We start from the raw sequence: 19,725 nt of genomic DNA, 5'->3' as shown, positions 1-19,725 counted from the left end.
TTTTAATTCGTATTCTAAAGAACTGCCAGCTGCGGCTCAGGTGAATCCACTGCCCAAGGTGGCAAAACTTCTAAGTGGTGAAGCTGGGCGTCAACCCAGCTAAAAACGCTGAGCTCTCCGTTACACCAGCGGTCTCACCAGCAGTCTGGTCAAGCATTTGAGGATGGAATTGATTCCACTGAGAGGGAATCTATAGCTTTCACAAGTGTTTTATGGGCATTCATTTCACAAAGAGCCATTTTCTGAAGTGGTTTCACCTACGACGCTTCTGTAACTTTTACCACCACTTGCACTAGATTGTTCTTGCCATTTTGGGGGGTAATGGAACGATTTGAGAATTTTGAGTCAAACTCCGTGAGTCACAGGTACTGAGCCCCTGACTTTACACATCCTTCTGAAGTAGAAACCCTTCTCCTTCCCATCCTTCCCACCTGCGGTCATGGATGTGGTCCAGCTGATCCTGTACTGCCTGGTGGGGAGGCCACTCAGGGGTGGGTTCAGGAGCATCTCTGGGAAGAAGAGGCTGCTGCTTCAAAGAGGTCTACCTGCCATAAAGCCCACCCCACCCCCCTCTCAGAGGAAGTTCTCAGCCAAGCTTTCATTTCTAGAATTTCACCTTGGGTTCTGGTTCTCAAACTAGTTTCCAGGCCTCCCAGCACTCATCCCAAAATCTTATGAGTAGTTTCAAATATAAAAGAGAAAGGAAGATTTCTTTCTTCCTTCACATGCATACATTTAATAACATGAAAACTATGACAAAGAGGCAAAAACAGTAAACTTGGCATTCTTTTAACTTTCTAATAATAGCGTGGGCAATATTCTCTTTGGAAAGTACGTGGGGGCAAGGCCAAGTTTGATAAGAGAAACCCAACAATCACCAGAACATCAATGGAACATTTGAGAACTCCCTTCTCCCCGTGGCCGGGTGACTCCTGAGTGTCCACATCTTGGAGTTAACTTTTGGCTGCTGCTTCAAGAACAGACCACTCAACCGGCCTCACTTCCCCAAAGGAATTCATACATAACATGATGGGAAAGTGTCCCTTGTTGCCTTCTTTGTTTGGGACGATGGAAAACATGAAAAATGAAAAGTATTTTCTCATGCCCAGAACACCCCTGGAGTAATAAGGAAAATGACCAAAAGAAGTCTGGAATCTGGATAGTGCTTTATACTCTTTCAAAGCATTTTCACATACATTTTTTTTCAATCAACACACATGACCACCTTTTGGTTTATGTGTTTTGGTTTACAACAGAAAAAGCAGACACCATCAGACAGCTAGACAGGGGGACAACTGGCGTCAGCACCCAGGTTGCATGCATAATTGGTCCAGCATTTTCTACCAGGTCCCTCCATGGGTCTCTCTCCTACTCTCACCATCTTTGATTTCTTCTCACCCTCCATAAGCACGCTGCTTGTCAGTTACAATGACATCGAACTGAAGATACGGATTTCAAAAGGAGGAAAACCACAAATCCCTTTTTTGACAAGAATACACAGATGACTTAATAAAAATAAACGTGGCACTCTTCGCTCTTGCCTCTTTATGGATGTCTTTCCTAAATTAAAAAGGCCCAGTTGGGGGCAGTTCATGGACCTGCTATTTCTATGTACACATCCTACCCCTTGGTAATAGAAGGGCCTTCACGGAGGGAAATTAGCTGCTAAATATTTCCCCCTGTCTCACAGCTTGGCCTGTCGATTTCGCCCAGATATAAAACATCTGGGCTCAGACAAGAAAACAGCACGTTCAGAGATGTGCTCCAGATGTGGAAGAGGACAGCTGTCCTCAAGAGTCTACACAGGACTAGCTCCAGGCACTCGTATTTCCCAAGGTCCTTTTCCAACTGCATCTCACCACAGCTTCTCTAGGACTGAGGGAAAAAAAAAAACAAAGAGGTTGACCAGATAGCTGAATAAAACGCTAAGAAGGTCATGAAGCAGCAATACTGGAAAGCACCCTGCAGGTGGCTCCCTGTGTGGTGGTCACATCATACATTTCAAAGCCCTGCTCACAGACAGTGAGGTGGGATCCACTTTGGGATGCTTCAGTCAAGCGAAGGGCTTCACAGAAAGGATGTTGTCTTCACATGGGGCTCATGCTTCTCCTGTCCAGGGTGACGTGGATGCACACCACGGAGCCTTCGACCTCAGAAAAAAGGTGCAGAAACCCTGCTCACACCAGTTCTGTCTTGTGAAGAGTCACTGGTTCCAGATGCTTATTTGGGGAGGTGACTGGGAGGAAAGCATGTTCCAGGGCAGGCTTAGAAAAGTCTGGAAATATACTCTGCTGTCGTGCAAACTTCTGAAAAATAAAGTCAAATAAAAGAGACACGTTGAGAAGTGAACAATCGGAAAAACGCATCACCTTGATTTAAACTCCATTCACTAGGAGCTGGCTGGACAGTTCATCTGGGCGCCCGCCTGAGGCTCACTATCGCACTCAGTCTACGGTGGGCTTGCACTGGTTCACTGTATCTCTGAAGCTCAACAAGGAGTCACAGACTGGGGCCATTTCCAGACCCTACCATTAGGATTTCCTGCATGGGAAGTCAGTGCCTAGAGAAATCGGCATTTGCCAACAAAACACTAAAGTCACTCATTTTTAAAATGTACCACCAGGTCATTCTAATTATGGGCTTCCCTGGTGGTTCCATGGTAAAGAATCTGCCCGCCAATGCAGGAGACCCAGGTTCGATCCCTGTGTCGGGAAGATCCCCTGGAGAAGGACAATGGCAACCCACTCCAGTATTCTAGCCTGGGAAATCCCATGGACAGAGGAGCCTTGTGGGTTACAGTCCAGGGGATTGCAAAAGAGTTGGACACGACTGAGCAACTAAACAACAATTATCTTCTCACGTGCAAATAACTCTAAAGACCAAGCTGTAAGTTCCCTGCTGCTGCTGCTAAGTCGCTTGGAAGGAAGGACAAATGTCTTAGCCTTTTTACATCCCCTCAATGCTTACATAAAGCCCTGTAAACGGCACGTGCTCACTCATACTGGATCCACGTCTAAAATAGCAACCAGAGAGATGAGTGTTGGGCCAGAGAGTCCACTAAGTGAATAGAAGGGCCCAGTGAGTATCAAGAACCAGCCTGGAGTGGCTCCAGGGTGACCCATGTCCTGGTCCCCAAATGGCCAGGACTTCCTGTTCCCGCTCAAGCCTACGAGACCGATGACTTCCTGGTGGGTCCGGCCTGGAGCTGGCCCTGCTCCTCCACACCATTGTGACTCCAGGTGAGCAGCCACACACGAGGAGGCGTGGGGGGCAGGGAGGAGTCTCGGCTGGAGTCCGCATCCAACAGCTCAAGGGCGTGTCAAGGATACGGACAGCCATCCTCCACCCAGAACCTGCCCTGTGTACCTCTGACTTCTCAAGGTTAATGCTTAAAACACAGTGGAAGTACCAAAGTTCTTAGAGGGACTCTAAGACAGCAGTCTCCAACCTTTTTGGCCCCAGGGACCAGTTTCGTGGAAGATGATTTTTCTGTGGACCAGGGGTGGCAGGGTGAGGGGGATGGTTTGGGGATGATTCAAGTGCATTACATTTATTGTGCACTTTAATCTACTGCCACTCCTGACAGAACAAGAGCTACCAATCCGTGGTCCGGAGGCTGGGGACCTCGGCTCTAAGAGAAAAGAGTTCAAGGGCAGATGAAGGAGACAAATCCATCACTGGAGTGGACAGGCTTGCTTATCCATCTATGGGCAGAAGAGCCCCTCTTCCAGTGTTGGACGGGCAAGGTCCCACGGTCTTCCAGCATATCTACAAGCCCTGTTGGTACTTTTTTAAAGACTTTTTTTCTTGATGTGGACCATTTTTTTAATGTTTTTATTGAATTTGTTACAATACTTCTGCTGTTTATTTTTTGTTTGTTTGGCCCTAAGGCACGTGGGATCTCAGCTTCCCAACTAGGGATTGAACCTGCATCCCGAGCCCTGGAAGGTGAAGCCTTGACCACTGAACTGCCAGGGATGTCCCGGCCTGCTAGTGCCCTAAGAGGATCCTTTCACCTTTCACAAACTTCCTTCACCTCCTGATTCACTTTCTCCTCAAACGGGTCTATGCATAACCACCAGATGGAGAACAAGCTGGGAGTCTCTCAGAGAGTCTCACAGTCTGGGGACCTCAGTAAGGCCAGAGTTCTGAGAACAGGTCCCTTCCCTTGCTATTATTAAATGATTCGCACCATCTACAAAAGGCGTTCAGATTGGTGCCCCAGGTAATCTCTTAATGAGAGATGTTTGCGAAAGATACTTACGCAAGTGAAAATGATGAGTGTTACGTAGAAAATGACCAGAGCCAATAGCAGGATGATCTCAGCTCTGTAGTTCTTAAAAGTCTCCCCTCTGTGTCCCTTAGAGCATCCTGCAAAAAGAAATAAGTAATATATGAAGCCACTGAATGGACTCTTCTACCAAGGTGAAAAACCAAGCATCCCCATTTTGAAGATGAGAAAAGCAAGGCTTAGACTCAATCAGAGGTTTGCTCAAGGTCACATGCTAATGAGCAGCTGAGCTCATATTTGAACCAGATCCAAGTGGCTCTAGTCTGACCACTTAAATTGGTGACAGCACCGCCTTTGCAGAGGACAGGAAAGCAAGGCAGCTGTTCTCTGTTTGTTTGCTCCCCGCTCCCCGCAGGACACACCCGCCCTCTCTGCTCTTCCTGCCGGGTCGCTCCATTTCTCATTCACGTGAATGATACTCAGGGCTGACTGCACCAGGAGGCAGCAGGGAATAAAGCAGAGACCGTATCAGGGCAGGCGTGGTAAGTGCCATGAACTCAAACACAGTAGAGAATAGGGCTGGAGACTGAGAAGCATATCGGGTGTGTGTGTTTGTGTGAGATAGTGAACCAAGTCCAAATACTGAGGCACTTCCTTGGTGGTCCAATGTTTAAGACTTCGCCTTCCAATGCAGGGGGTGATGGTTCCATCCCTGATTGGGGAGCTGAGATCCCACATGCCTTGTGGCCAAAAAACCAAAACATAAAACAGAAACAGTACTGTGACACATTCAATAAAGACTTTGAAAATGGACCACGCCAAGAAAAGAAAACTTTTAAAAAAATCCAAACATTGGCCCCTAACCAGTGCTTGCCTTCTCATGAGTGTGGGAATACGATCTTGAGTCAGATTCCTTTAAGCTCCTCCGTGGAAGGAGACAATAGCTGCTACACAAAGTCAGGGTCTCTGTAACAACATGTTTGTCATTTCAAGCTGCTAACAAGAGTTGGGCCAAAGTCAGATGCAAGGCATATTTTAAGCTATATCAAGAAAAGTTATGGAAAAAAGTCCAAGGAGATAATCCCTGTCTTGACACTCGAGTTCCTGGTCTTACTGCACAGAGTAAAAATGTGCCTTCTACTTGGGAAGCCTCTTTTCTTACTGGACTCTCTTTCTTTGGTCTGAGTTGAGGTATTGTGACATTCAGTCGCTGTAAGTGGGAAAGAAATTCTGTTCTCATGTTGAAAAAGGTGGAAACATGTAGCAGCTCTCTTAGGCCAGATTAGAGAGCCCCCAGTGAGCAGAATATTGCACAGCTATCTGATAAATTCAAGACTACCCAGTTTCTCTGTCTTCCAAAAACTAGACTTGGAAACTTCCTATTGGCTCCAAAGGCCTCTTAATGAATAAACAATAGTCAGATTTAGTTGCTTGACTCCATTTGCCATCTACCCCAATTAAACTGGGCTAGATTCCTTAAAAAAAAAAAAAAGGAAAAGCAAAAAGAAGGCAGAGAAAGTTATGCTACCCTTGCAGCAGAATGTAGCTTTCAGACGCAGATGTGATCCACAGCTTCTGAATTAAAGTCGGATTGAGCGGATCGAGGTCAGGACTTACACAAAGTGTCCTGCACGCTGTAGGAAAAAAACAGGTGCTGCAGACCACCTCACCTGTCACCTTGAGGGTCACGGTGCCACTCAGGTTTCTCTGCCCTTCCGGACCCAGCAGAGTGCACCTGTAGGTCCCCGAGTTGCAGCTCGTAGTGTTTTGGAGTCTCAGGGAGTACTGCCGTTCCCTGGGGGCCTCTGAAGAGTTCCTCTGCTGAGGGGACTGCAGGTCTTCCTGGGTCACCTCCACCCTCTCTGCTCCCCCGTCTGTGAGCTGTTAAGAAAGAATCACATACAGACTCAGGGACCAAGAGTATATAGACTTGTGGTTGCCAAGGGGGACGGGGTAGGGAGGGGTGGACTGGGCGCTTGGAATTAGCAGATGCAAACTATTACCCAGAGAATGAATAAACCTCAAGGTCCTACTGTATAGCACTGGGAATTATCTTCAATATCCTGTGACAAACCATCTTGGAAAAGAATGTATACATGTATAACTGACTCACTTTGCTCTACAGCAGAAATGAACACAACACTGCAAATCAACTATACTTCAATAAAATAAATTTAAAAAGCAAGAGTCAGATTTGCATCATGCTCTACTGTCAGAACCCACAAGCCCTTGGGTCTCCGAGATGTCAATATTCTACCTCTTACTTTCATAAAATCTACCCTCAGCTGGCTGTTTTAAAAAAAGATACTGTGAGTATATGTGATGTTTGCAGGGGGGAGGAGAGAATCTAAGAGGATTCTTTAAGGTGCCATCTCTTTTTGGAATAAGATCAGGACTGCATTTTATGATTCTCTGTATCCCAACTTCCACTCTACATGAAGAAGACAGTGTTCCTGTTGACAATAACCTTGCATCATTGATGATTATGTGATGAAGTGCATGAATCACGCTGAATCACATTCTCTTGCCGGCTGTTGTCTATTCAATGTTCCCTTGTTTTCTTCAGATACCAACTCATCCAGTGACTGATTCTTATTTTTGTAGCTCAGGGTTTTATTTAGAAAACGTTCCTAAATTTGTTAAGGTCATTGCCGGACAACTTGACCAAAAAAACACAGAGATGCAGATGAGCAAAGCCTCCCATGAAGAGTCATCCTGTCCTTCAGAAATGGCATACATGTGGGCTCATCCATGACCCTGAGGATGTGCCACACTCAGCCCTCTGCTACGGCAGGAAGACAGCTGACAATAGCGCCACGTGGAGATTTTCTATCAGGCTACTTGGCAGTTGTACCAAGATACACACGGAAGGGCAGATGTGCCCGCTAAGTCACTTCAGTCGTGTCCGACTCTTCGCGACCCTATGGACTGTAGCCCACCAGGCTCCTCTGTCCATGGGATTCACCAGGCAAGAACACTAGGGTGGGCTGCCATGCCCTCCTCCAGAGGACCTTCCTGACCCAGGGATCAAATCCAGTGTCTCCTCGGCTCCCGCACTGCAGGCAGATTCTTCACTGCTGAGCATCAGGGAAGTCCCCACGGAACGGCAGTTATGCCTTAAATCACTGAAGCCAGGATGGATCAGCCTGACAGGAGTAGATGCCAAGTTTACCCACACTAACCTGGCTGGTTTTCTTTCCCTGAACAATCTTTGTGATGAAACTGGTGGAGTCTTTCCATCATCTCCTAGTCCCACGATCAAGTACACACCATGTTCACCATCAATTCTCTTTCTCCCCAGGTATATTTTTAACTGGCCTAGTTAACTTGCTCGTTGGTCCTCCACTGAAATGTTTTAAAGCTTCTAAACCTGATTTACAGAAACAGGAAAGCCAATCACTGTTTTCAGGGCTCCAGGGCAGCCCCGAGCCTTTGCTCAGTGGCTGGGGACCAGCAGGGGGCCTGGGGTCTGGTGGCATTCCTTCCTGGTTCCTGGCACCACTGCCCTCTCTGGCTGCACCTGCCACTGTTTCATCTCCTGTAGGGAGCATCTCCTGCAGGGAGCACCCTACAACTCCTCTCCTAGTTTCACTAGGCATCCGCACAGGGAAATAAATAACCAAGGAATGCAGGAAACAGAGGCAGAGGCAGCTCAACACAGGAGACATACACGCATGTGTGCACACACACACCCTCCTCGGTTTCTGCTTCAGGTATTAGGTCGGGGGATGCTCCGTGAGGTCCATGGGAAGCTCGGGTTCCCGCCTCCGCAGCCCCAGCTCCAGTGAGCACGCCCGTGGAGTGGCCTGCAGAGACATCTGGTGGTAGATTTATCGCTCCTGCAAGAATCCCCACTTCATTCACTCCCAGCACCAGGCTGAAACTAACAGCTTCTCTCAGGCTGAGTCTCTGAACATCAATCGCAATTCTTGAAAGTTTTGCTTGTGTTGAAAAGTTCCTTGCTAAATAATCAAGGATCTACAGACTGGGGCATTTAGGTGTTCAAAAATAAAGCAAGAAAACAAAAGAAGGAGTTGTGGTCAAGGAACTGATTCTAGAACACGTCTAAGTTAGCCCAGTTCTCCTCTTTTCAGGCATGATGAAACCAGTAAGTGCAGCCTTATCACATACCTGCACCTCTCCCCTCACCCACTGCTTGACGAAGGGCTCCCTTGGACTACAGCTTTTGGTGCGTCAGCTGCCCAGGACCATCCAGGGTCAATTGCTTCCAAGACTCCCCCCATACCCCACCCCAGCCTCAAAGGCCAGTTTGAACTAATTAATTCAGCTTAATCTCTGCAGTCCCCATGATACTGTCTCATCCTGCTTTGCTTTTCTGAATTAACCTCCAAATGGGTTCAACTCAGATTTCTTTCTAACAGCACAAGAAGTGAACATGTCAGTCGCTCAGTCATGTCTGACTCTTTGCGACCCCATGAACTGTAGCCCGCCAGGCTCCTCTGTCTATGGGATTCTCCAGGCAAGAATACTAGAGCAGGTTGCTATTCTCTTCTCCAGGGGGACCTTCCTGACCCAGGGATCAAACCCCAGTCTCCTATACTACCAGTGGAGTCTTTATAATCTGAGCCACCAGGGAAGCCCCTCTTTCTAACCAACATCACTGGAACTCAGTTTTGCTAGAAATCCCTGCATTGGAAAAGACGTGAGCTTGGCTGCAACAGTCAGTTTGAGATTATCTACCTCTGGTTTTCTCCATCGGAGGGATCTTCTCTCCTATCCAGTGACCCCTCCCTCAACTCAGAAAGGCCCGTCTGAAAGTCAAGATCAAAACTGAGAACCCCTCTGAAAGCTAGTAGAAATATAAACTATTGTGCTTTATTTACATGAAGATGGGCCCCTTATCACGATGGCTGCTGGGAACTGCTGAGCCAAGTATGCGGTGGGGATCAGAACTGACCGGCAGTGGCTTGCTATCTACTTGCAGAAAATTCATTTTAAAAAATCAGCAGTAACAACACAACAGTAGTTTAAGTGATGGTCAGATTTCCACAGGTGTCTGGCAAAACCTCCAGAGAGGTTATTTTCAAATAGCAAAGCAAAGGCAGGGTGAGATCATGAATGAAAGTAAGAAGGAGAGGAAAGTCAAAGAATCCCAAGGCGGCCTTCAGAAATATGATTTACTGAACCGCGGCAGCCCTCAGTGAGATCAGGCAAAAATATCTTAACTTTCACAGGGTCATCTTTCAATGACCCCTTCCTGGGTCTTCTTGAAAGACCCGGAGAACTGAGAGAAGTACTGGCTGATAACCTGAGTCCTCTTGCCAAAGTAATGAACAGTTCTCTGTGCCTGATAACTCACTGTAACAAAAGGAGGCTTCTGTAAATTCATGCAGTGCACCTGGAAATTGTTCAGAGCCCTCCCTTAGCTTCAAGCTGTAGGTATGTACATTGCCTGTCCTACTTGCCCTGCCTTTTGCGTACAGCTGCAAAAAAATTTAGTTGTAGTTTTCACATTAATGTCACATGCTTATGATGGGAGTGAGGTGCTCGCAGTACCAAGAGACCATATGCAAAAGAGACTTTATGCAAAAGATCAAATCCTCGTCTTCTGCGCGGTGGCCAAGCAGCCATCACACTGCAGTAGAGGGTGAGTTAGCCATGGCTGGAGCAGCACCGTTCAAGAATCAGAGGAATTTCAGGGGGAGGAACATGGAATTACAGCAAATGGGCCATCCTCAACTTCGCCTGGTTTTATGAGTTCTTATAAACATTTGAGCTGGCTCAAAATCAACCACTGGCAAGAACGACTCCCAGCATTCCAAATCTAAAAGTGTTTCATTGCCTCTCTGCAGAAGCATTTTAGGAAATAATAATTTATAACAAAAGGAACCCTCGGATTCATTCACAGCCAAGTGTAATTGATGGGGACTATTTAGCGCACACTCTGCGAGGCTAATATTGCAGAGGGCTGGACCACAGCATGAAGTGAACAAATTAATTCCTCAAAACATTCACCCCAATTATGTTTTTAAATTCCACATTTCGTGCATTAACTCTTATGCTGACAAATTCTTCCCAATTGAAACAGAAAAGGGCGAAATATAAGACATCTCCTTTTCAGAAGGCCTATAGACCTTTGACTAGTCTCAAGGCCTCCAATTTGACTAAATAATTTAAATACCATATTCATTCTCTAAGATGGAGACCTAAGCCTTAAATTAAAACACTGAATACTAAATCAAGCAAATACAAGTACTAATTTTAAAGGCATGTGAATTAAGTTTTTTTTTAACTGGTGGATAAATTTGAACTAGAGAGAAACAAATCAAGTAAATATCTAAATATGGCTGAAACAGAACCAATATTTCAGTCAAAATCCTTACTGTGAGAAGTTTTTTAGAAGTTTACATAATTTTATCCAAATATATGCTAACTTCATAGATTACCATAGATTACCTAGATTATCTAGATTACTATATACCATATTTGTTTCATTCCTACAGCAAAGAATTTTGATTTGACAACCCTGAAATCTGAATTTATCACATACGACATGTGTTTGGAATGTGATAGTAAAGTAAAAGAAAAGGAAGAGATTTTTTGAGGGTAAAAATGTGTGCACACATATATGCATATAAATATTTAATCCAACAATTTAATTAAATATATTTAAAGGAATGGACATTAAGTACTTAAGGTGGTATTAAATTAATCTGATATATTCCAATCACATTGAACAGCTTTTTTTTTTTTATTGCATTTCCCATGCACTAACATTCATGTACCTTGGTTTCTAACTCAATTAAAGTGCCAATATAATCCCCATTCATCATAAAAACAGCTCTTTATAACGTGCAAAATAGTTTGGCTCAGAGGTTGATGTCATAATGAGGGTAGAATGTATGAGCATTAACATCGTTTTTTCTAAGTGTAGTTTTATTGGAAAAATGATTTTCCACTTTGAAATTTACTGGGTCTAACAGACAGACTTGGATTTATGGCTGTAACAGAGCCACGAGTATGGCAGAGGCGATGTAATGAGGAGCTTGGGACTTGGGCAGATGTGGAAACAAACCCCACCGCTAGCTCTGCTCTCGGCGAGAGGGACTGAAGAGCCCTCAGGCTTCATTTGCTCCCCTGAGACGGCGGAAGGGCAATTAACATCTCCCAAAGTTGGTGCGAAGATACCTACGATGATGTAGGTGGATCATGGAGCATAATGTCAATCACACCTAAAAATGTTACCACTCTCTTTTTTTTTCACAGCTAAGGTTTCCTTCAGCATTCTAAATACTTCCCTGCACTTAGGAAATATTCACAAAGACATTATTTACTGAATGAATGAGTGAATTTTAAAAACAATGCATAAGTCGATCCAGAATCAGAGGGCCTGAGGTCAAGCCCTGGCTGCTTCATCAGATAACTGGGTCATTGCTGGGAAATCCCTTCACCTCTGACTCCGATTTCCTCACCTGTAACTACCTACTTCCCTCTTGGTTATTTTAAGGATCAAATGAGAAAACATACAATAGTGCTTTGTAAGTGGTAATGTTGGACAGAGGAATTGGTGTTATATCCGACAGCTTTCTATCTCTAGCCATCCATTCAGTCATTTCTTCCTGCTGATCCTTCCTGTCTCCTCTCTGGCAAAGCTGTTCTAGAAGTCTCAATCTCTGCTCTAGAGAGAAATTATTTTTCTATCCACAAGGTCTCCAAAATAGTCAGAATATTCTGAATTTTCTACGGCATCATCGTAATTGGTAAAGCTCCTCTGGAACTAGGATTTGAAGAGAAGGTTAGGCTACTCACTGTTCATGCGAATCATCCTTCTCCCAAGAGCTTCTTACGGATCCTGCTGGACCCTGGAGGGGTGTTCCTGAATTCCTGAATCCTCTGAATTCATGTTCTTCAAGGGTAATACCTCTCATTCTAGAAAAGGCACACTTGACCCAAGCCTGACCTCTGTGACCAGTAAGACTGGTTCTGACAAACCATGACCCAATCAAAGCCACTTGAGCATAATCAGACATTTGTTGAGATGGAAGAGGCGCAATCTCTTCCTTGGCACTTGACCTTGGGAGGACAGACAGGTCTGCAGTTATCGGCTACTATCTCACTGCCTCGTGGAGGCTGACAAGAAAACCAACACAAAGGAAGGGCAGGTTGAGAGACAGAAAGTTACCAAGTCCTGTGGACAGCCATGAACCTCCACATCTAGCCTTACTCCAAACTGGGTGGCTTAAAACAACAGAACTGTATTCTCTCGTGGTTCTGGAGGCTGTTAAGTCCAACATCAAGGTGCTGGCAGGGTCACACGCTCTCTGAAGGAGAGAATCTGTCTCATGCCTTGCTCCCAGCTTCTGGTGATGCTGGAAACTGGCATTCCTTGATCTGTAGACACATCACTCCCATCTCTGCCGCCATCTTCACATGGGGTTCTCCCTGTGTGTCTGTCTCTGCCTCGGTTTTCTTTTAATGACATCAGTCACTGGATGCAGGGTCCACCCTGATTAAGCATGACTTCATTTTAACTTGGTTACATCTGCAAAGACCTCATTTCCAAATAAGGTTCCACTCACAAACACCAGGGATTAGGACTGACACATGTCATTTTGTGGGACATTAACCCACAACATCAACCATAACTGAAGTATGAACCATATTTTCATTAAAAAAAAATTGTTTCAACTATAGAAGCCGATATATTCCCTTTTCTTGAAGCCAGTTTTGACTGGATTACAAGCCTTCACAACAGAAAGATTGCTAATTGATAGGTGCACCTTGTCTCACTCCAAAAATAAACGTGGCACATAAAGGAGGACCTTCACACGGCTCCAACCTCAGGGCCAGTCCTGCTTTGTCACTTGGGCTCACATGCCTCCCATTCCTCAGGGAAAGAGACACCAGGGTCTGATTGGACTCAGAACCTCTGTTCTCCAGAGCTGACCCAGTGAGCCTGGCCATAGGTGAATATGAATTCTCCACAGCAAGAAGTATCTGTCTTTTCCCTTTGGTTTTCCCCATCTGGACCAATAATCCTGGACAACTACCCGTTCTTCTGGGATCTGTCTTCTCTTGGACAATTGAGACAAGAACATGCGGTAGACTAACTCGTGTTCCACAAAAATATCAAGTGATACTCACAAGCCTTGGGCTCTTACATCTGTACCAGAACTACAGGACACACAGAAATTTGACCCAGGTAGACCTCAGCGCAAAAACAAAAGTCAAAAATGTGCTTCAGGGTGGAAAGAGTCTTAGAGAAGCACTTTAGTTCAGCTCTGTTGTGAGCTAGGGACTGTTGGTAGAAATTCTGGGGTTATCCCAAGAGTTTCCAGGAAGGGCTTATGGAGAACAGTTGTATTAATAGATGGAGGAAGCCCCCTTTTAAGGTAATGAATCTCTTTTTAGTCCTGCCCTACATAAAACCTTCCCTTATATCACCGAGACCTTCTCCTAACTTCCTCTTCTTTGTGAAGTGACATAACCATATACAGAACTAAGATCATCAGTCCTCATGTGATTCGGGTTCCCCCTTTTATTTATGGAAAACAAGTGTTTGCAGTTTTTAGTATTTCACTCTCAGCTGTCTTTTCCCTCCCACCCCTCTTCCAAGCTGAAAGATTTTTAGCAACGTTTCTCATCATGGTCCAAAAATCTCAGTGCTCCATCATTTTCATCTGGCTGGGATTTCTTCCACAGCCTGGCTCACTGGTCCCTAGAAGCACATGGACAACAGGACTGGTGACCAAGAGAGAAAGGGGAGGTGAACCCCAGGCAAGCATTGCCACAGAGTTAACGGAGCTGTGTGCCACAGCGTTAACTCAACGGCAGTTTCACCGCAGCACAAGACTGCAGCCTGCCTCTGACACTCATCTTCCAGGATTAATTATATTCTACCTCTCACAGTAAGAAATACGATTTTCCTCTGAGATATTTTCCATTATGTTGTCCTCTTTGCCTAAAAACTGTCAAAGGCTCCTTGACGCTGAATGGACCAAATTCTAGCCCACATGATTCAGCATTCAGGGGGCTTCACCCTCTGTTCCCAGCCTGCTTGCTGGCACTACCTCCCTGTCCTCTGTGAGATAATCCTCCCTTCCAGATTAGTAGTTACCCATCAGCTCCCCCAAAACACCTGTGCCTTCCAGGTCCATGCCTCTGTCCTCTGGTAAATGTTCTGGATTGGTCTTAGGACAGCCACTGCCAGGCCCAGGACTTGGCACACATTTGGGACATAGAAATATTAACTAAATGATGAAAATGTAAATATGACAGGCATCTGAAAACTAACTTTATGCCTTTCATAGTCTGACCTAATGGTTATTCAATCAGGTCAAGTAATACTGGGCCCAATGGGGATGATACGACTTTTCTTTGACGCTCACACAAGCCTTGTTTTTTACATTTGAGTGTTTCGGTGCTTCTATATTTAATATGGAAATGTTTCCTTCTTCTCCTAAAACATCTGAACTCTTATCTTAAAGCAGACAGCATTCTAGAATCAGGTTAAGTGCGGTGAGCGGCATGCATTGTCTCCTCGTGGGGCTGTCAGAGTTGGTAGCTGAGCTGCTGCCATCTGCCCGGGCCACTCATCAAGCCTAGACCCTCCGAGGGCGCCTCCTTAGCGCCTCCTTGCTTTGTGGCTCACTATCACACAAGATGCTACAGAGACAGAATATAGGAGACTGGCGATGCCCATGGCGGACAGCTCTTAACAAACACATCAAGGACAAGCAAGAGCCGTGGAACGACTATCTTAGAACTTTCCAAGTGGCCACACACAAGCCATCAACCTGCTCTCCCTTAGTCCCCAGAAGAGCCCCTGACCTGCCACAGCTGCAGCTCTTCTAAATATGATAAAAGTCAAGTCTGCTCTAGTCTCTGAAATCACGGTCTCACTTCCCCTTTATCCCTTCCCTTGGAAATCATCTAAAAAGGGCACTTGTCTTGTGACGCAGGTCTGTCCTCTCCTCCGCAGTGTCACTCAGAGATGAAACCTAGATCCTCTTTCGATATGCATCAACACAGGCTGTGGGGGCTCCCAGAACAATACGAGATGGAGATATGTTTCCCTCGTGAGTAACCTCTCATCATCAGCAGTGGCCAACCTCACCCACGCCCAGACGCTCCATGCACCCAATGCCATCCTGCCCTGCCGGACCTACTGTAGCCTCGTGAAAGACAGCATGGACCAGGCTGCCCCACGAGAAGCACAGACTGGCCCCTGAACGGATGGTCTTTCTCCTGGCAGACATGGAATTGTGCAATGATCTTCTTATGCTAGAATCTAACCAGAGGTCACGGCCGTTGGTAGAAGAGGGCTGGACCAAAGCCTATGTGCATTATAATATCTCAAAACATCTCCTCCAACAACCACAATCTATTCACGATCTTAACAGCTAAACTGGATGCATATACTGAATTTTCTTTTTCTTCTCAATCATTCACTCTGCTTTAAAGGGTACAATACAGGAAGGGATGAGAGGAGGTCCCATTCTTGGATCCCAGTTGGGAAGAGAAAGAAGAGTTGGGCTAACTGGAATGGGGCTACCAGCGCCCACTCTTGGCTCCACCTTTGACCCCACGCCCCGTGCAAGTCTAGATTATATTCCTCAACCCCAACCCCCTGTCTTTGTATCTTGGAGACACACAGAATAAGATGGACATTGTTCCTTCCCAACTCACGCTAATGTTGCAAACACTAACTAGACACCGTCTGCTTTGAGTCTTCTGGTAAAAGGCACATGAAAAGAAACACATGGTTTACATGGGCTCTTTTGTTCACTGCAAGTAATCAGTGCCAACTGGACAGTGGCAGAGTGCTCCGGGGTGCCAGGGAACTGAGTGGTAAATGGATTTTTTAATCGTGAGTCATTATAACTGTAATTGTGGTATGCAGAAAACCTGCAAGAATGTGATTCAATCTGGCGGACAGAGAAAACCCACACTGCAAAAGACTCTCTGCTTACTTGTCCGGCACACTGCCCACAACTGTGCAAAGTGGTTTTACCAACTACCCTACTGATGATGCAGTGAGGTTGGCTGTGGTCACCAGGCTTAAATTCCCCACTTTATAACTACCTCTAAAGCTTCATGGAAACATTTTACAAGAAAGTTGTGGGTGAAAATGACAAGATAATCTTCTGTAAAACAAAGAATTTCAGTATTTCACCACTGGCTTTATTTCCAGAACATTACCGTTTTTGTTGTACAAGCACAATTGATGCAAAAAAGTATAATTACTGGGTTGGAAAAAAAACAAATATCTACAGAATATGCTGAGATCTGTTAAAAAGAGCTTGAAAAACAAAGCGTATCACTTTCAAGGTATCTGATTAGTTTACTGAAATAGCACAGCTCTCCTATCCACCACAACTCCATCACACTTTCTTTCTTGAACAAATAAATTGGGCGTGATTTTTCAATGACTCTATTCCATGGACCAACAGAAAAAATAGAATGCCAAGAGACTGTTGTCTTTTTTCTTAGCAGAGTTTTGAGAGCCCTTCAAGGTAAAGTTTGTAAGAACTGTGTTCAACAAACAAGCACATACATTATAGGGTTACATCACCAGCTGACATCCAAGGAAAAGCCAGAGGTTAATCGCTCTGGTTTACTACATCATTCCAAATGACCCTGTGCAAGATTTAACTTGACAACTGTTTGAACTTTACAGTCTGAAATTTCATCTACTTGTTTCATGAGTACTTTGCAATTACTCCCCTGGGGATATTAATATTGTTTTCCCTTTTTAATTAGTCTGGAAAGGATCATGGTTTCATGTTTTCCCCTCCTTTTAGATAACCAAGTCCCTGCCTGGCTAGCCCAAAGACACTTTCATTTTCTTTAAGGAATTAAGATAGAAAACAGAAATAACAAGACAGACCTCTAAGAACTTAGGCTGTGGAGCCAGACTGCTGGATTCAAACCCCAACTCTAGCCAGCTGTGTAACAGTGAGTAGGTTACTTCAGCCCTAAGGCTGTTTCCTCATCAGTGATAGGATTTATCTCTTAAGTCCACTGGAACTGCTGATGCATGAAGACATTTACCTCAGAGCTTGGCAGGTGGTGACTACCCAAATAATACTGGTTTTCCAATATTTCTGTTTAAATGCTATTGTTTTTACAAGGGAACAATTTTGGAATTGCTGTCTTCTCTGATCCCACAGTGACTAAGGTGGAAATGAAGCAGGAATAATAACAAACCTATTTGCATACACAACACAGGGCCCCCAGGGCCTCAGCACCATTTCCACCGTGCATAATCACAAAAGGTTGGCCTGAATTCACGGAGCACCTTTGAAACGAACAGGGCAAACACTGGGTGCCCTGCAGGAGACACAAAAGCTGTGGCACTGTCCCTAGGGAACTGACAATCTGGTTACGAGAGAACACACACACACACACACACACACACACAGAGATAATGGTCCTAGGCTGCCTTATTAAATGGCTAGATACTTCTGTAGGTTCTTACAGCATCTTTTATGGTGGGCAGAAGAAAACCCAGCGTTTGGTGGAAAACTACAAAGGCACAGAGATTTCCAGCAAGGTAGGATGACCAATCAGCGAGCTAACCAAAGCAAGGCTGGGATATCATAGTCACTGGGCTTCAACCCGAGGTGCCACTGTGGCAGTAACCTCATTAAAGGTGCTGAGCAAAAAAATATAAATAAACCAGTGACAGCAAACAGTTGGGTTGCTTGGGTTTGCAAGGCCACCACAACCACAATCTTAGAAGCTGAAAAGGTTAGAGTTGAGAGGAAACCTTAAAAAAGCGTCAATCTGACTCAATCCTCTGGTGGTAGGGTAGGTGATACTGCTTTTACATACGAGGACCCTCCAATGCACCATCACAGAAGCCCTCCTTGCTGGAACTTTCAGAATGCTCAGAGGGAGAGGGAGAAAGGGATGGGGAGGAGGCCAAGGGTTTCCCAGAAAGGGGATGACTGGCAGATAGCTACCATCCAAGAAAAGAGCCTACATTGGCTTCTATCCGGTCATCTTTCCCCTCAAATTGCCGCCTCCCTTCTCCCCAAATGTGTAAGCACCGCAGTCACCAAACAGCAGAAATAATAAATCCAGAGACATGCCTCATGGCCAGTGTCAAATCTTCACCAGCTGCCTTCTCTCTGGCCTGCTGACCACAACCACAGGTGGCCCCTAGAATTAATCCAAATAAGAGGTTCTCTGCTCTCCAAAATGTCTTATCTGGATCATTCACCTCAGGCCACCTTTAGAGGCAAGATTTAAGGTCCCCGGGGGAACCACATCTATGTCAGCCTGTACCTGGATGCGGATGGGCTTAGAGTCGCGATGGGAGAGGCGTGTGCGAAGACCCGGTACCGGTACCGAGTGCAGTTACGGGCGATGTCCCCGGTCCCCCAGCCACAGAGGGGCACCGGCCCGAGGGAGGTGGTTCCCCCTCCTGCAATTAAACCACCAAACCCTAACCCGCCAGCCTGGCCGCACTTACCTTGGCCCAGGAGACCGCGTAGGGGACCTGAGGGTCCCAGGGGGCAGTGCAGGGCAAGTCCACATCCTCCGAACAGGCCACCTTCACCTCCCGCGCCGCGGGTGCCAGGCTGCATGCTGCAAGAGGGAGAGAGAGCTGCGTGAGCAAGCGAGAAAAGGGGGTGTTGCGGGGAGGCGGGCGGGGGGCGCCGGGCGTCCGCAGGCCCTACCGCAGCTCAGGAGCAGGAGCTGGAGCCCGCGTGACATCGCTGAAGACTGCCGGCCAGGGGCCCTGGCGCCGGCTCTTATACACGCGCTCACCAGGGACTTCCCCGGGCGCCGGTCCCGGGGGATCCCCGCGGGCGGCGGAAGCGGCGGTGCACCTCCCCCGCCCCCGCGGCGGCCACCCGGAGAGCCCCGGCCCCGCCCCCGAGCTCGGCCACGCCCCCGGGCCCGGCCCCGCCCCCGAGCCCGGCCCCGCCCCCCTGGGCCCGGCCCCTCCCCGAGCCCCCGGCCCGCGTCGCTGGTGGTGATGCTGCTCTGGCCTCTACCCGACCGCGGCGACCCCAGTGCCGGCGGAACGCGCCGCTCCCGGGGCTTGGCAGCCGCGCGCGCACACGCCGGACACCCTGCAAACAGAGGCGGGAGCCGGGCCAGCCGGGGCTGTTAGGTCCTGTGAGTGGAAGCGAAACCATGTTCTGAGTGGATGAGCTACTCCATCACGGTGAACCCAGGTCCTCGCACTTGTCCTGGTTCCATGATCATGAGACTCGGTTTTCCCAGGCACCCGGCAAATCCGTCATACTTCGCCCCCCGCCCCACCCCTGCCTGCTGGCGTTGTCCATCCATAGCATCAAGGCTGTTTAAATTATTTCAGCAAAGGACAACCTCTCCTGTTAAAACAAAGGTTATACACACATACACACACAGAGAGGGAGAAAATGTATAAGAAAGATTTCTTTTAAATCCAGAATAAAATAGAGATTGCCTCTGACCAACCAGAAATAACCTCTGGTTACATTTTGGAGTCTTTGCTTCAGTGCATAGATACTCCACATGCTGTTTTGTAACCTGTA

General features: G+C 46.6%; 1 protein-coding gene across 2 annotated transcripts; it reads right to left on the bottom strand.

The window, feature by feature from the left end:
- Window positions 1–1,146: 1,146 nt before the first annotated feature.
- On the bottom strand, window positions 1,147–19,088 carry CD83 (CD83 molecule). 2 transcript variants are annotated; one of them, XM_043450532.1, is made up of 5 exons: window positions 18,880–19,088; window positions 18,672–18,787; window positions 5,902–6,112; window positions 4,265–4,371; window positions 1,147–2,306 (listed from the first exon to the last, which is right to left on the bottom strand). In XM_043450532.1, the coding sequence occupies exons 1-5, from the start codon at window positions 18,914–18,916 to the stop codon at window positions 2,178–2,180; spliced, it is 600 nt and encodes a 199-aa protein (XP_043306467.1). In that variant the 5' UTR covers window positions 18,917–19,088; the 3' UTR covers window positions 1,147–2,177. The 2 variants fall into 2 exon arrangements, with proteins under 2 accessions (XP_043306467.1, XP_043306468.1); XM_043450533.1 differs by having other exon boundaries at window positions 1,147–2,303; window positions 18,880–19,056.
- Between the last annotated feature and the right edge of the window lie 637 nt (window positions 19,089–19,725).

The sequence above is a fragment of the Cervus canadensis genome, chromosome 28 (genome assembly GCF_019320065.1).
Source record: "Cervus canadensis isolate Bull #8, Minnesota chromosome 28, ASM1932006v1, whole genome shotgun sequence".
Taxonomy (NCBI): domain Eukaryota; kingdom Metazoa; phylum Chordata; class Mammalia; order Artiodactyla; family Cervidae; genus Cervus; species Cervus canadensis.
This window is presented reverse-complemented; position numbering and strand designations above follow the sequence as displayed.